The sequence below is a fragment of the Syngnathoides biaculeatus genome, chromosome 12 (assembly GCF_019802595.1).
Source record: "Syngnathoides biaculeatus isolate LvHL_M chromosome 12, ASM1980259v1, whole genome shotgun sequence".
Classification (NCBI taxonomy): domain Eukaryota; kingdom Metazoa; phylum Chordata; class Actinopteri; order Syngnathiformes; family Syngnathidae; genus Syngnathoides; species Syngnathoides biaculeatus.
In genome coordinates this window covers 14,583,791-14,601,649 of record NC_084651.1, presented here as the reverse complement: position 1 = coordinate 14,601,649, position 17,859 = coordinate 14,583,791, and the positions used below count along the sequence as shown (strand labels likewise).

The window sequence follows — 17,859 nt, the reverse complement described above, 5'->3', positions numbered from 1 at the left end:
GCTTGCTATGCATGCATTCCACCAGAGAGCTCACCTTTCAACAGCTGTCCTTTATCTAGAGCGAGCAAGAGGCGGACTTGCTTTGGCCCCGCACACAAATTGCTCACCTTCATGGATTAGATAAACGGCATTAAGGTCAGTAATAACTCTGCTGTCACAGGCTGAAAATCAAAGAGGCCTTGCCCACTTTCCATCGCTCCATCACGCTTAAGAGATACTATTTTTCATACTCATGGAGCAGGGGACTAGCTCACATCTTGTAATGCAATGCAATACTTTTTTGTTTTGGGGAAACAAACTTTCTTTTTTTTCATTACCTTGTGTCATAAATGCTATTCTGTTGGGAGTAAAAGGAAGACATCTGAATGTAGATCTTTGCCTCTCATTCCTCAACTTGGGTGGAAGTACTATGTTTCTCACCATATAGTGGTTCATCACAGATTTTTGATCCTTTTTAATGCAACGTTAAAGTGCACAGACACGTCAGAATTTAGAGTTGTGCAAGTGTAGTATCACATTGTGGTGCAACACGCTGCACCTGGCGTAACTCTCTGAGAAAAGCGGGCTACACCTCGTTCTGGTCCAGAACAAACTCACCAAAATTACATTACCTCATATGCCCCAAAACCTAAGATGGGGTCCCAGGAGACATACGTTTAGACAGACTCTGTGACACTAAAATCTGGCAATCTCCAAGGACACACCATTGCTGTGTAAACACACCCACCCAGCTTGGTGCACACGGATCTGCCCCCCCTCAAAAACAAAAAAAAAAAAAAAATCACAAAAATTGAGATGTGCCAGTTTTTACAAAACCAAAATGCAGCTGCACTAGCCCTGTTGACATCAATCCAGCTGACTTTAGTGGCATTAAGTTATATTGGTCGTAAAAATTGTAGTTATCTAAATACACATCTAATTATCCTTGTTTTATGTGTCAGTTGCGAGTGTGAGAGAGTGAGAACAGCCTCTCAGTGTATACTTTAAAAAGTGAGTTTGACTAAGTTTGTGGGAGGGGTAAAAAAGATAGATATGGCCTCGCGATAGGGCAGATTTGTACTTCTTTTGGGGGGGTCGGGAAAATCCGCCTCCCCAAAACCCCACGATAAACAGGGGTTGACTATAACAAGGCAAGGGGTCATGTTTCCAGCCACTTGAAAATGATCCTTACCAATATTCATTCTCATTTGAACTGCACTGATAATGGCTCCCGTATGTTCCTCAGTGAAATGCACTTTTGAATCATGCGTGTGAGGAATTCATCAAAGGTTGCTGCTCAGTGTTGATGAAAGTGTTGGGGGGCTGAATGAACATACAATTGACTAAAAGATTCCTGACATTAAAAAGCGATGGGTCGCTGCAGATTTTAATACTGTTGCATAACGTGTTAAAGAGCCATTAGACTCCCCCTTTCTGGGAAGACTTTTGACAAAATATTGTAGTGTTTGTGGGAATTGCTTCTGTTGGAGCTGAGAAGATCAAGTTCATTCCAAACGTGTTTCACGATGTTGTGGACTCTGAGGTTTCTCCACTCTGAACCTTATATTAGCGTGCCTTTATAGACTTTGTGTTGTATACTCAGGTACCAAAAAGTCTGAAATGTTAGTCATAAATGCATTCATACAATTTCAATTGAACAGTTAAACACTGATATAGTTTAAGAGCATATGAAGAGTTTTCACAAGCTTTATATTCTGGTCTTACCTGGTGGTCCTGGATCACCGGGTAGGCCCAGACCAACCTGACCTCTTTCTCCTTTCTGTCCCCTATAGCCTGTAGAAAATAAAAACAAACTTTCATCGTAGAAATAGCTGAAATGCCGACTGCCTGGTGTCAGGTGTGCATGAAGAATGGATACAGTTAGTAATGTTAGCACAAATACTACAACAAGGTCTTATCCAAGGAGATTCAAGGTGGCGTTACACTTCTGACACCTTCACATCAGTCCAGGGAATTCTGTGCCTTAACTCGTGGATGCTATAAATAACACCAAAGTGACGACAATGTCAAACAGCAGCTCTGTGATTATTTTGAGTGAAGCAGCTTTGCAAGTCGACATCCAAACAGGCGACACTGTTCGCAGTGTCAGTCCCATACCTTGAATAATAAAAGACATACCGACATGCCGTCAAAAAGTGGAAATCATCAAAGGAGCCATCTGTGAGTTAGTCGACGACAGTGACACGGGCGCACAACTTTCAAGGTTTCACAACAGAGCAGAGGCTGATCAGATTGGAAAAGGATCAAAGGCAGATTCATTCCTCAAACACAATTAAAGCAAGCCTTTCTCAGCAATAAAATAAATATATTTGCAATTACTGGGCCAAGACAGGTAAACTTAAATGCTCTCTGAATCTGAATTAAAGATGACAAAACAAGCAATTAAGTAGTCAAGTACAGGCACACTCTGAAAAATATTTTCACAAAAAGTTAGGAGGAAATCCTACAAAAAGTTGAGCACTTTAATACATAAAACATTACTTTATGTAATATTAACCCTATTAACCTTCAATTCTAGTTTATTCAAAGGAACCTTCCCTCAACACACTCCAAAGATCCTCAAGGTGTTCATGACATTTAAAAGTAAAGTTTTTCAAGTAACCGTCAGAAAAACGTCTGCATATCGTATCTTGAACTATCCTTCATAAGGATCTTACCATGTAAAAGAGCAAGCGTGGTGTAACAAAACAACTTTAAACCTGGGGGTGGTAAACCTGGTAATTCCTCCTTAGTGGCACTTTAATAAACAGCCCCAAAACATTTAAGCTACAAATGATAACTAATAATTTATAGTAGCAAACATTAGTGTGAAAGTCCCATTTAGGTCCCCTCCCCCTCAATTTAGTTTGGCCGAAGGTGGACTTAATTGGAAAAAAAAACTGAAATGGTCCCTGACGGGAAGCAGATTCCCCACCTTCCCTCAATAACGCCATGCACAGTTGTTCATTCTTTACACTTCCCAAGCAACAAGCATACGAGAACATGTGAATATTTTTCCCAAGAGGCCCTTGACGTAATGGAGTCAGGACCAGCGGTAGTGTGGTGTGCATCTTGTGAGCACTGACAGGAGCATCAAGCATTGGGCTGCCTAGCCCAAAGGACAAACGCTTCAACGCTTACGTGTCACAGAAAATCTCCAAAAAAGGGCTCGTGATCGCTCTGAAAGCGAGCGTGAATGAGAGAAAGTGGTTTGGGGGTGCTTTGTCGCAATAATGAAACTCCTTTTCAGCACTCACAAAGCCTGGGGGATTTCATTGAGTGGGAGGAGACACTCGGCAGGAGAGAATACGCCAAAACGTTCAGCAAAAGGAAATACTGAGAAATGCATTTTGGTTGATTGCTGCACTCTGATTTCGTCAAAACTGCCATTGTGTGTCCATATTTGGCTGGGAAAAAAAATGACTTTGACTGACACTAATGGACAAAATATGTTAGCAACAAAAAAAAAAAGTGCTGTTACAACGTGGAATTCAGGCTTGTTTGATTGGCTCGCAGTCCTCCACATTTGCACAAGGCATTCATTTATTTCATCTATGATCGTTTAGTTTATCTTTGCCTTAACTAAAAGAAAAAATGTGGTATTTATTTGAACACAATTGAAAAATAAAAATTGTGGGACCTATGACCATACAGTAAGTGACATTTCTATATTGCACAAATTCAAATCAGAGAACACAGATTCAATCACTCTTAAGTGGAGATGACATATATTCTAATTCAAAATTATGTTAAAACCAAAAAAATTGGAAATATAGTGGACTCTCCAAAGTTGAACGTTTTGGGGAAAAATATGCATGCATATATGTCATACTTGTTAGACAATCACTGACAGCAATGAGGAATGAACAAATGTTACCAAAACACTCTGTTGCTGTTCAGATTTTACCTCACAGGTTTTATGATGGTGTCTATTTGATCCTTTAACAAAGCATTTCAGTTTTAAATAATTGCCAATGGGAAAATAGTTTGGGGGAAATTAGAGCAAGTCTGACATTAACTTGCATCACAGAACACATCATGTTCGACGTTGGAGATTCCAATGAATTTAAATGTGTGGTTACAAAAAAAAATTCTAAATTGAACGAAAATCAATGGATGACATTCATCATGTATCCATATGGCAAACAGACAGAGCCCATTAGAAATCAAACTAAAGAGAAAAAGAGAAAAAGGACAGTGCATTTAACATAAGGCTTATTTTTCATCATAAACAATTCATTTTGGCCGAGAGGAGGAAAAGGCAAATTGGATGTTCCAGAGGAGCACAGTCTCCACCGGAGGATGACGAGAAATAATGAGGAAATATCACCCCCCCGAAACTCTCTCCCAAGATGAGTGTAGTCAACAAAGAAAAGAATTAGGAAGTTGTTGAATTTTTGATTTATCAAGGGAGATAACGTTTCTCTTCTTTCTCAGTAAATATTTATTGCAAGGCTGCATTAAGACCACCCTATAAAACACTCTTGCACAGCACAGAAAATAAAACAAGCAACCAAAAATACAGGAGCTGTGTAAGGTGAGCCATCAATACAGCACGCATATTTATAGTGTGGTTTTTAAGTTGCATACATTAACTGTATTATTCATGAATGGGAGCAGCAGCATTTCAAATTTTTAGTTGTGTAAACATGTGGCCACTGTGAGGTAGATGCAAAACACAGGTGGAAGAATAAAGATTGGGCAGTGGGATCACTAACAGCGCACCCTTTTCGTGACTCGTGCCCCCCCCCAAATCCCTGGACTGAGGTATCAATATTAAGACCTTTTTCTTGTATGCACTGATAAAAACTCTTATTCACAGTCAAATCTTCATTTGTCTTCATATTTCCCAGACAGCCGCCGTGCACCACACACTCCTGGCCTTTTTCCTCTGCTTCCCGCCCCTCAGTCTAAAGAGAAAAACACCCATGAATCCCCACAAAATTAAAACGGTAGCTTTCTTTTTTTTCTCCATTGGCAGCCTGCTGCAGATCTAATTTTAATCAATCAACCATTTGTTAGACTTGCTTATTCATACATATAGAATAGAAGCTACTAAAGATCACCTCATTGTAGAATTGTGTGGTGGAAGAATGAACATGATAAGGACGATTACAAAATAGCGTAACGCATTAATGTGGCCCATATTTACATACGCACTTACTAGCCACAGCATTACGTACACCACAGTCAAAATGAAAACCAATGCAGATAGATTTGTGGGGCAATACTACTCCACACGAGCCTTGTAAATGAAATTAAAAAGTATGGATGACAATTGAACCCCCAAGCAAGCTTTTTTCTTTCCAGTGCCATCTGGTGCATGACTGCCCAACTTGGGCCAAACACAAGCGGGTGACAAAAAGTAGAAATAAATTCGTCAATCTACATCACAGTAGGTTATTTCATTTCATGCCCTCAATGTCAACAAGATTTGCTGAAAATCATTTATTTGATTTAGTACCTAACCTACCGACTAAATAACTAACTTTTTTGCCATAGTGTGTCACTGCATTGTACTGTGAAGTATCCCTGATATACTACGTATATTGCCAAAAGGGTTTTGGTCACCTGGCTTGACTCACAGGGTTTTTGACGATATCCCATTTTAAATCCATATGGTTTAATATAATGTTGGTCTACCCTTTGCAGTTGCAACAGCTTCAAATCTATTCGGAAGCTTTTCACATGGTCTAGGGGTGAGTTCATGGAAATTTTTGTCCTTTCTTCCCAGAGCATATTTGTGAGGTCACTCACTGATTTTGGAGAAGAAAGCCTGGCTAACTGTCCACTCAAAATCAAACTATAGGTGTTCTATCGGGTTACGGGCAGCCAACTTCATCTACAGTACACCAAATTCTTTCATTAATGTCTTTATGGACCTTGCTTTGTGGACTGGTCCACAGACTTGTTGGAACAGGAAGGGGCAATCCTCAAAATTTTTGACTGTCCAAAACGTCTTGCGATGCTGAAGCTTTCAGAGTTCCTTTCATTGGAGCTCAGGGGCTAATGATTTGGACAACATTATGGGAGCACTTTGGAGATGGCTCCTTCTTGTTCCAGCATGACTGGGTACCAGTCCCCAAATTAAGATTCATAAAGACAAGGATGAGAGAGTTTGATGTGGATGAAGTTAACTGGCCAACACAATCCTGACCTCAAGCCCTTAGAAAACTGAAAGCCAGACGTTCTTGTGCATCATCAGTGTGTGACTTGGAAAAATTGTCATAAATTCTCATGAACACATTCCGTCTGCCGGAGAAAAATTCTTTGTGTGTCTTTATACACTTGGACAGTAAAGCTGGTTCTGATTCAGATTCTAAACCTTGTGGAAAGCCTTTCCGAATGAATTTAAGACGTTATAAATGGAGAGGGTACCACAATGTCATATTAAAACCTATGGCGTAAGAATGGGTTATCACGTAAATTTATATGAGTCATGATAGGTGAGCGAATACTTTGGGAATATAGTGTATGATAGTGTAGTCAAAACCAAAATATTAGTAACATCTCTAAGGACTATGCATTATAGTTCCACAGTGCAAACAACAATACAAACAAAATAATAAACATATTTATATGATTTAGGTCTCAAATGTTCTTAGGTTATGCTGGTATGACTAATTTTGGGGACAGTGAGAGTACGTAAACAATATGAATGAGCAAACAATAAGAATTGATGATGCATTTGTCCCACTAGAAAAACTGCCTCTGGTTTAATTTAAGCCTTATTGCTGTACACAGAGAGCTACCCCCGTGGAATGTGGTTTAGAAACTATAAAAACCTTTCACTCTCCAGGTAAACTCATTCCAAGATTAAAAAAAAAAAATTCTTAAAATCTGTAATACCAGCAAAAGTTCAATTTACTGATGATCAATGAAAAAGTGTCCAAACATACTGTACATTTGTTTGACTTTGGTTATTTACTAAATGCAAAGTACACTTATTCCCCCCTCATTGTTAAACGTGTTTTAAACCTAGAAACAGAGATCGCACGATATCAAAATAAATCTGTAAACAAAGATAGCACAATGTTAAATCTGTTCGTACAGTACCAAATCAGCACTTCACTATTCGTTGCATTGCATACTCTCAAAAGTCAGAACGGATATTGATCGAAATGCAAATGTACTGTGCTACAGGCAGTGCAGTGAAATACTAATCTCATTGACCTCAGTCAAGGGGATGCACATCCCTGCTAGATAAGTTAGACATGGTTTGGGAACAAAAACAGATTCCTAAAATTTCAGCGGGGAGCCCTATACAGTCCATATTAAGCATGTCACTTATAATTGATGTAATAAAATAAGGTGTTGCGCCACTCCAGATGTTCACCTTGGCGGATGGAGATCATACCTTGAGGACCTGGAGAACCAGGCTGTCCTCGTGAGCCTGGTAACCCGTCTTTGCCAGGTGGTCCTGGAGGTCCTTGGATTTGTGAGGCTAAGATGCCTGCAGGCAGCTTCTGAAGGACGCTAGAGCTTGACAACTTTTCTACACGACAAGACACACCAAATGTTACAATAAAAATGTGATGAAACCAAGCACACATTTCAATCCATTTGTACCTTCAAAGATTCTTAATATTTCTGTCCTGATGAACATTTTGACTTCTTCCCTGAAGGTGGAATCATCCTGTGGATAGAGATGGAAATTAATTTTGCTCTAAGAATGAAATGTCAGCTGCAGTGATTAAGTTGAGATAATTGTCATAACTTGATGGAAGTCAGGATTCTGCACATCTTATCCCTCATCTTAACAAGCTCCTCCAGTCTGTTTGTAGAAATGAACACGCCGAAGATGAAGCCAGGGTGATTACGATTACTGTCCATCACTCTAAAGGGTTTTGGCGAATTTTCGCTTTTATCCAAGTCTTTGTAACGTGGAGGATGTTTACAATAAAGTAATCAAAGCAACTTGTTTTTCCCTGGAGATTTCTGAAAATTTTCACGCTTACGGCCATGCTACACTGAGAACGCCCAATCTCATCAGATCTTGGAAGCTAAGCGGGTTTGGTCCTGGTTAGTACTTCGATGAGAGACCACCTGGGAATACCAGGTGCTGTAAGCTTCTCTCCTTGACTAAATGCAGAGGGCTTGTGTCAGGAAGGGCATCCGGCGTAAAACTGTGCCAAACAAATATGCGTTCATCTATGATGATGGAAAGGAAAAGAAGAAGAAGAGTTCTGAAAAGTTTCATGCTGGGTACAAAGTTCATTTGTAGAATAGTAACAGTATGGATGTCCAACGTTGGGGTTCTGATTATGATCTACTCTTTCCTGTGTCAACTGGTGACACTGATAGGCCTGAAAAGTATATAATGTAATTGATAAAATGAGTAATTGATAATACAAAATATGACCTTTACGTGAAAAATATCGGATTGGTAATCAGGTGCATACTTAATTGTAACCATACAGTTTTAGTTATTTGGTAGCTCAATGCTTATTTTCAAAACCTGTAACATCTTAATGTATTTTTCATTTTAGGTAACTAAGTGATAGCAACACAAAATAATTGGGCTCACACAATGATATGTGAAATAGCTGATGAAGCGTTTAGGACCTGTTATTGTAAATACGAAGGTTACAATGAGATGTTACAGTACATATTTGTTGAAAAAAGTGATTTTAATGATGTTGATGGTGATATAAGGAATGAATTGAATGATGTTTTGATACTAGATTGAACATTCACAGGAGAACTTTTAACTTCAAACAAAGACAGTGCATAAAGCAGTTCTTTGAGCAGAACTAAATGTTTATCTCTTCCAAAGGTGAGCTTTTGGTGGTAACAGAGAACCACTTAGATGAAGTTTCAACCCATTCAGGGAAGTTTTCATCATATGATTAGTTTTTTTTTGGCAAAAGGACAAATAACTAACAAAGACGACGTGCCAAGGCTCTTGCTCACTCAAAGTTTAGATATTGAGGTCTAACTGCGTCATCTCGTCTGTTTTTGTGTGGGGCACAGGATGATTATTACTTTTAAAGGCATTTTGAATATTTTACTGAGAATGCGTTGGAATATATTAGAGGAGTTTAGCATTAACTACAGAGCCTGAGCCCTAGAGCGCTCTCTTCTGCATCCCTGCCGCTTCTCAATTCAAATTTTTTCATATTTTCGACTGTTTTCATTCAACAATTCTTGAAACTTTGAAAGAAGTCAAATGTTCTCCTTGAGCTGATGATGTTTTTGGTTTTCATCTCAAAGTTGCCAGCCTGGAACATTTCATCTCATTGTAAGATAGTCGATCTTTCTCACAGCGTTCCTTTTTCTGAGTTTTATTATTCTCACTTGTATTATTTGTTCCTTTTTGAGAATTTTATTATTTTTATTTTTTATTAATTGAAGCCCTGTCCTTGCTAAATTCTGTCAATGAAAGTGCCTTTTTCTAAGCAAAGAAAAATGTTCCTTCCTTTTCCTTTTCAGAATAATTTGTGCAGTGTTGTCAGCGTTAGCAGACCTAATAACAGATTATCAATGCAGCCACTGATTATTTAAACTCTGTTTTTGAAAGTTTATTTAGGCTTTAATTTTAACATTTTAATTTTAAATGCAATAACAGCTCCTGGCTGTCATATCAAGACTGTCTAATCCTACCCGGATCAATTGCAAGGGCTTTAGACCATATGGGAGGGAGCAGCTTTAAAGAAGTGCGGTTAGAGTTGTGTTTGACATCTATTAAGATTTCTCTGTTAAAGTAAAGGCTAATATGAGCGGCGCCGGCGCATCACAATTGGCTGTGAGAACATGGGCAAGTCTCTCTCAAAACCGGCCTAATCAAGCACCCGTCACCGGTTACAGTTCACTGTGTAATACGCAGGAACAACCCTTAACAAGCCTTAACCCTTTGAACAGAGAGCTGGCGGTCAAGACTCCCTCAGTTCTAAGGAGCACATGATCCTGGGGTAAGTGAGGTCTGATTCACCTGCTGACAGTGAACACATATATTATGTGTGTCCTCTGTCTTTTATTTTAATTTTTTTTTTGTTTTCGTCTCTATAAAGCTTTTGTCATGTCATCAAATGGACCATTTTAAACTACAGTCATCAACCCTTTACGACCAATGGTCAAAGTAAGCTTTGTCTCTCTGTTTCAATCTCCCCAGCTCTGATCTTCAGGGATCACAGAACCACAACATCAATAATCAGTTTTAATTACAAATTTGCAGTTGAAAGAATCTCTGGAAACGGTTCCAGCAAAAGTTACTGTTAAAATCATTACTTACCAACTGTCCTGGAGGGCCAGAATCTCCTTTTTGTCCTGGTGGTCCACTCGGGCCAATCAGGCCCCCATCTCCTGGGCGTCCTCTTTCCCCCTGGACACCTCTCTCTCCGGGAATTCCTGGATCGCCCTGCATGATTAAACACACAACACAGGATGCCGTTTGAATTGCCGGCCTTCACAGTTTCATTAATATTGTGATAATACATGAAAATTCCTCAAAAGATGCTCGAGTTATTGACACATTTCCATTACATTCTGTCATAATTATATGACATTATGCTGTCACCCTTTTGAAAAGATATGGCCCAGTCCCAGTATCTGTTTTAATAGTACGTTTCATAAATTTGACTAATCTAGCCTGAACTAGACTAAACTGTACTGTAATTTAAATGACTTCAAAGAGCTGATCTACGTGCCCTGCGATTGGTTGGTGACCAGTTCAAGGTGTAACCCGCCTCTTGCCCAAAGATAGCTGGGATAGCCTCCAAGACACCCGTGACCCTGTTGAGGATAAGCGGAATGGAAAATGGATGGATGGATAGTGTCTCGATGGTGCCTCAGTCAACATGTAAAATATGAATGAAAATAGTTTACACCACTCTAAGTTGCAGAGATTTTTCTGATGGGAGTCCTTAAATCAGGTCATTTTAATTTCTCAAGCTTATCTACATCACCAGTGAAGCTCTGTGACTTCCCTTTCCACTCCCAAGATAACACTGCAAAATATGAGATCTTTAAATGATTTATGTTGAAGTTAATCAGCCTGTACACGTTATAATAAATCTGACGTCATAATTTTGTTTATCACACACTTGCATATTGTATGACCCAATCTAACCCAGCTTCATTTGATGAGCACATTTAAAACATTGTTGTCAAAAGTGCTTTCCACCCGTTCAAACCATATTGCAAAAAGATACATAGTGGAAAAACACACAAAATAAATACTGAAAAAAAGAGGAAAGGAATGAAATGATAGGAGCAATAAAATGAAACAAATCAAGTTCTGCCACATAAAATAAGCATGTCTTTAAAAAGGGTGTGAGTGTATATACCATATGACGGTGAGACTATAATTGTCATTTTGTTGATCTGGTTCTGATTAGATTTAGTTTGTTCCAGGCATAACTATCTTTTTGCAGTAGTGTAGCACTGCATTGCAATTTTTATACTGCATGTCCTCATTTAACTTGAACCGATTACCCCACCCAATTTTAGTAAGAGGTTAGGTACACCCTTGACTGGTCACCATTCAATCACAAAACACATATAAACAACTATTCATGGTCAGACTAGAGAATTTAGCCAAAGAAGTGTGTTTTTGGAATGTGTGAGGGAGCTGGAATACCCAGAGGAAATCCGTATAAGAATGGGGAGAACATGAATCCACCTGACTGTTTTTAACTCAGAGCACTATGGAACGGACTGTTACCTAGATGCATCTTGCCATATACAGTAATAAAGCTGGTACTTACACGTTCACCTTTAGATCCTCTGTCCCCCTGTCTCCCTGGCGCACCCTTTAAATGAGAGTAAAAAAACATATTTAAACACGTACCCAATTCCCTTTGAAGTACGCATGTTGAGTAAAACGTTAATAAAGACAGAATAACATACAATACAGATTTTGGACAACCCAAGCCCAACTTCATTGGATTGGGTTTAAAAAATTGAGGATAAAAAAATGATATATTCTTCGCTTTCTCATTGGTAACATTCATTACTCCACAAAATGCACAGTTCCTATTACATAATAAACTATGAAGGTATGCATTATATATAATAATGCATTTTAATCCTTGTCAAAAATATTGTAGAAAATCACATGGCGAACACAAAATGGACACATTTTTAAGTGACAGAGATGCAGGCTTTTCTCAAGATAAATGAGAACTGATTGCTTATTAGCCAGCCCAGGTGTATTGTTTGTCTGGCTTCCTGCAGTCGTTCACCTTCTACAATGTCACGGTTTCTCTGCATCACTCCTGTTGGCTTCTTTCTACTTCACTGTATGGAGGAGCAGGGAGCGAAAATACCAAGTGGAGCTCTCAGGCAGCATGTCACAACATCTTGCGTCTTCCAACTCCACCCTGTCACCATTCATTGCTTTCTTTAAACACACTCTCTGCAACACCGATGGGAACATCCTTGGATCCATTTCTACCCAGATTAATGGAGCCACACAAGACAGGCTGGCATGTGATGTTTGTTTTTTAAGTGGGGCAATACTCCCCTTACCTTCTTTAATCTTAACCACTTCCTATTCCCCAAAGCCTGGTGGGTGCTTTAAATCTATCATCTAGCCCATTGACTTGCTTCCCAGAGATTTACATTCCCCCACAAATCGAAGACAGTCAAGCTAGAGGAGCAAAGCCACCTGCTAGATGGCACTGTTTCTCCACCAAAAAAAACAACAGCCAGGTGGCAGGGTAGTGAGATGTAACGAGACTGCGCAGAGCAGGGCTGAGATTATTCTGGAGGAATATTAATTCATAATCAAGATGAAGACAATAAACTATTGGGGCAGTCATTAGTGTGCAAGGTGACATAATATTGTAAGTAAAAAGGGAAAATGTGCAATGAGTTGTGCATGCCGCATGCCTTCTCTGTATGAGTTCTTGGGAAATGTTTAATAAATGAGATTTTATCGAGAAGAATCTTTTCTGTCTTTGGTTCAAAGATTTAATAATTGCCTGCAAGCATTGGCTGGTCTTGGACTTAAAGGACTACAAATCAACAAAGTACTACATCGGCAACCTTCCATTTAGTTTAATCATTAAAATGTTCAACAATGTATGGAAATTAGTTTAACGCACTCAGGTAGCTTGAAAGAGGTACAGTTGGGATAAAAATCTGCTGTGCCATCTCCTCAACTTGACAGATGTAAAGCACATTCTATAAGCGGATTTTGATGGCGTGCGTAGAACTCACCTTGTAGCCGGGAGTTCCATCTTTTCCAGGTTTGCCCTGCTCAAGGAGCGCAACAAAAAACAAAGACATTTTGTATCAGCTCCTTCGATTGGATCAGCGCCACTGCACCTCTGCTAATCTCCAGTTTAATGGGATATCTCAATGATCCTGATTACTTGGCCAATGTGCTTCCATTGTACACTTGTCGAGGGAAAATTACAGAAACCATCTTTTATGGTAATTACATTGAGGGATGTAAATGCATTGGCAAACATTTTTGTATTCGCAGTTTTTCTTGTATCATGTATTTTTTTCAATATATCAGTGGTGCAACAACACCTTCTGAAGCACTTAAAAGGCCACAGTCTGGCCCAAAACCAGGTTTACAGCCTGTACATCCCCACTCAGGTGCTTTGGGAGCATGTAGCTGTGATTATAAGGGCATACATGTAGATCCTTACAGCAACACCTTGCGGTCCCTCGGGTCCCGGGAACCCCGTCTCTCCAAGTGGCCCCCTCTCACCCTGTCAGAGAACAGATACGAGCCAAGATGTCAGTCGGCAGTGATAAAGGAATGACGTGCGGATTGACAGCTCAAAGAGAGTTGGAGGCTGCCGCTCACCGGCTCTCCTGGGATACCTGGTTCTCCCCGAGGGCCGGGCTTTCCCTGTCAGTCAGAGGCAAAAGAAAAGAATTTGTCAGTGCTTGACAGAACCTCAATGGTGTCATGTGTGGCGGAACTGTGCAGCCTCTCATTTATAATAGAACCAAGCTGTAGAGCACAAACACACCACTGGTCATCCACTAGAGAGAAAAAGTCGAGGCACCCATATTCAAATGCAATGGAAATACATGTATGAAAAAATGAGACCAAGATAAATCATTTTACCACCATTAATGTGTTCTATAACCTGTACAACTCCATCCATCCATTTTCTGAGCATCTTATCTTCACAAGGGTCACAGGAGTGCTAGAACCTATCCCAGCTATCATGGGGAAGGAGGCGGGGGTAAACCCTGAACTGGTAACCAGCCAATCGCAGGGCACAAAGAGACAGACAACAGTCACACTCACAATCATGCCAAAGGGCAATTTAGAGTCTCCAATGAATGCATGTTTTTGGGATATGGGAGGAAGCCGGAGTGCCCAGAGACAACACACGCAGGCACGGGGAGAACATGCAAACTCCACACAGGGAGAGCTCGGATTTAACCCTGGTCCTCAGAACTGTGAGGCCAACGCTCTAACCAGTTTTGGCACCGTCCCGGCCCTGTACAACTCACTGGTTAAAAAAAAGACGAGTAATCTTGCTAACTTAGCCAGCCATGTTGTTTATATTGTCTGTCGTATAAGGCACAAAGTACACATTTTCGAGACCAGTTTATTTATATCTAATTCATTTATTTTTTCATAGTTTAGTCTATTATAGCACCACAAGTCTGAGAGGAATACTATTTCAGGTATGTATGTCATGTATGCATAACGTTGAAAACAGCTGACAAAGTTTCTTGAACTTTCAGGGGAGTAGAAGTAAAACTGATAGTGTAGTCACAAAAGTATCTTATAAGTATCTTATTAACGGAGATGTGTTCATAATTAACCATTCACAGTCAGAGTCATGTTAATTCTGTGTCAGCACACACCTCCCACCTTTTAAAGTGCTTTGATTAACCCAAATAAAGTTCTGATGTTCCAGCAGGCTTTCCTGATATTTTTGATATACGGTACAAGCCATGCTCCACAGGGAGCTTCCACAGTATCAGAGCTTTCTCACTGACCAAACAGATGTGGAAAGCAAAGTAAACAAAGTAATTTATATATAAGGCAATAAATATATCATGGATCACAGTCAAGAAAGTATGGCACAACAGTAAAATTACCAGGAACATGACATTGTGAAGAGTTCCAAATACTAGTCAGATTTAGTGCAAACTCTTCAAGATTTTGGTAGAAAGTAAAAAAATTGTCAAGAAAAGCCTGTTAGAATATGTTTGTAGCTTGGTAAATTAGAGGCACTTTAATTGAATATCAGGGGTGTGCCAATTTCGATTTAATTTGAGCTTCTAATTGAATATGATGGTTGAATTGAATATGGTTGATTGTAAACACATCCACAGCCGCAGTTTTCAGAAGGTATCAAACACAAACTCACTTTTTTTTTTTTTTTACTACAACAGCCACAATGTTGCGTACATCTGCACGTTTTATACAGTAGTATAGTTGATTGTCTATTTACACTGGTGAAGAGGTCAGTGTGAAACCGTAAAGTTTGTCCGAAATCAGGTGGGATAGGCTCCAGCTCAAGCATTACAGAAAATGAAGAAATGGATGGATGGCGCAAGTGTACCTAATCAGCTGATCAATAAATAGGGACAAAAGGAACCAACTTACTGTAGGGCCTGGTATTCCGGGGGGACCAGACAGACCAACATCACCCTAACGGAAACATTTCATTTATCTCACACAGTGGAGATTGAATACATATTGTAGTACAAAGTGAAGTGCTATGTTTTAAAAAAAAATAAAAATACTAAAATGGAAACCATCTACAACTAAAGGTGTAGCCACAGAAAGAATTAGGTCTGTACTGTATGGATTTTATATGAGAGCAGTTATCTGTTTAAGTACAACAGAGAAGTGATCATCACTTTCTTTGCAAGTTTTATTGTCACTTTTATGAGACGCTTCCGCTTACCTTAGCACCTGGTAGACCTTCGAGCCCCGGTAATCCCATGAGCCCAGGTTCCCCCTAAGAGTAGTCAAAAATGACACATTTAGCTATGCAAACATAAAAAAATGGGAGGTCATTGTTGGTGAATACTAAATTTGTTTTCATCCACTCTAATGCTATTTTGGTCTCTCCATCTTATAAGTGCAATTGAAGAGCTCTCGGGAGGTGTGGCTATTTTATGGCTGTCAGCAACTGTTAGGCCATCAAACATAGATGAAATACATGGCTCACAGTAAATTAAATTCTGCATGACGCGGGACGTCACACTGTTCGATCCCTGCTCTCAGCACATGGTCGGCTATTAATACACGTCAATACGAAGATGATCCCGAGGGGACAATACTTCAGTCTCGGTCCATTATATTATGTGATCTATGGCATGTGCTGTCAGATTTTGTGGGCTATAGATGAGACGGAGAAAGAGCCGCCCCATTTTAAAATTCCCAATCAGACTTACTTTGTGCTCTAAAAATAGAAAGCTATTTGCAGCTGCATGAACAAGAGATGGCCTCTATTGAGCTCATTTTGTTCAAGCTGCCATGAAGAAACGCCATTACATGGAAAAGAGGGGCAACTGGAGCTGACATAGATGGATTGTGCAGGTAATTGTCACACATGTAGATTGTCACGAGTAAGGGAGGCCGGTTAAGGGGAGAGCGGGGCAGTCAGAGGGATCAGCTGTGAGACGGATTGAGGCAATTTTACCATGGCACTGGTGCCGCTCGCACAATTTATTAAAATGTCAAATTAACATCCTGGTGAAAAATCACAGTGCAACAAAACAATAACATCTACAATTTGCCCCGTGCGAATAAAGAATTCACAATGATGGCAGGAACAGAGTTGTTTCCACATCTGTGTGGATTGTTTTCAGGCATCAATAAGAAAGTGGTTGGGTCATACGGAGGGGCACTTGAAGAGCGGAGAAGATTCATGGATTCCCACTGGCAAGACAATGTGGTCCTACTATTTCATATTTTCAGGAGACATGATAATTTGCGTGTGTACTGGAGTTAGACAGTCGGAGGCTTCTGAGTGCATTGACTTCGCGGTATAAAGTGAGCATGCACTTCAATACAAAAAAACTGACAACTCTGGCTTGATTTTAAACAAACATCAAATCAATAAACACTTAGTTCATAGAAAAAAAAAGTTTCAACTCACTGCAAGTCCTTCATCTCCTTTGGGGCCCTTAAAAAGGAAATAAATATGACAATTACTCTCATAAAAATCATGTATATTGACTCAAGTGGTATTCTGCTACTGTTTAAACAGAATCAACAAGGCTTATGATATGCACTGTTGAGCAATAACATTATTGACCACTTGCTCAATCTAATGATATTCAACACAACAGGTAAATACATCTTTAAAAAGTTCATATTTTGGAACATAAAACCGATCATGTTTTGTTGCATTAGGTAAGTAAGTCATAATATTTGGAACGTGTAAATCAGGTCAGTCAAATACGTTTATGGTGTGGTCCACATTGTAGTTCTGGTTTCTCTCAAAGTGCCAATATAACTATAAAATCATACAAATATACAATTGCCATGTTCATACATACATACATAAATTTCTAAACAAATACATTTTATATCAGAAGCCAAGGCAAATAGATTGTTCAACTATTGTTCAGTTCAGATTTTTTCTGTCGGTAAAAAAAAAATTAGCATGTTTTCTAGATGTAATCAAAATTAAGACAATTTGCATCTTTGGACAAGGATGCACAAAGAGTAATTTGCTTCAGTCTGGACCACATTAAATTCCATGGCGGGCCGGATCCGGACCCTGGGCCTTCAGTTTTACACCTGTGATGAAAGTCATCATGATTGGAGTGCACTATACTGTATGTAATTCATTGTTCTTTGGATCATGTTTGCAGTGTGCTTTCTTTAAAGCATCCTGTTTGGAAAATGTAATTGATAATGCTTGCACTGTGCTACATCATACTTGCACCATGTGTGTCATGTTATCAAATGTGCAAAATTATGTCTGCAGTCCTTTT

The 17,859-nt window shown here is 39.5% G+C and overlaps 1 protein-coding gene and 1 pseudogene across 2 annotated transcripts in view; one reads left to right on the top strand and one right to left on the bottom strand.

Annotated features, from left to right (window-relative positions):
• The window catches only part of LOC133509779 (collagen alpha-1(XIX) chain), a 106,336-nt gene that overhangs the window by 2,968 nt on the left and 85,509 nt on the right, over positions 1 to 17,859 (bottom strand). The window contains exons 40-50 of one of the 2 annotated variants that reach the window (XM_061837128.1): positions 17,016 to 17,042; positions 15,816 to 15,869; positions 15,512 to 15,556; positions 13,742 to 13,786; positions 13,581 to 13,643; positions 13,141 to 13,176; positions 11,685 to 11,729; positions 10,211 to 10,336; positions 7,549 to 7,615; positions 7,337 to 7,474; positions 1,705 to 1,773 (exon numbers count right to left, since the gene is read on the bottom strand). In XM_061837128.1, the coding sequence (XP_061693112.1) occupies positions 1,705 to 1,773; positions 7,337 to 7,474; positions 7,549 to 7,615; positions 10,211 to 10,336; positions 11,685 to 11,729; positions 13,141 to 13,176; positions 13,581 to 13,643; positions 13,742 to 13,786; positions 15,512 to 15,556; positions 15,816 to 15,869; positions 17,016 to 17,042 (715 nt within the window). The remainder of the gene's footprint in view (positions 1 to 1,704; positions 1,774 to 7,336; positions 7,475 to 7,548; positions 7,616 to 10,210; positions 10,337 to 11,684; positions 11,730 to 13,140; positions 13,177 to 13,580; positions 13,644 to 13,741; positions 13,787 to 15,511; positions 15,557 to 15,815; positions 15,870 to 17,015; positions 17,043 to 17,859) is intronic. The other variant, XM_061837129.1, reaches the window with a different exon arrangement.
• On the top strand, positions 7,932 to 8,050 carry LOC133510331 (5S ribosomal RNA; annotated as a pseudogene).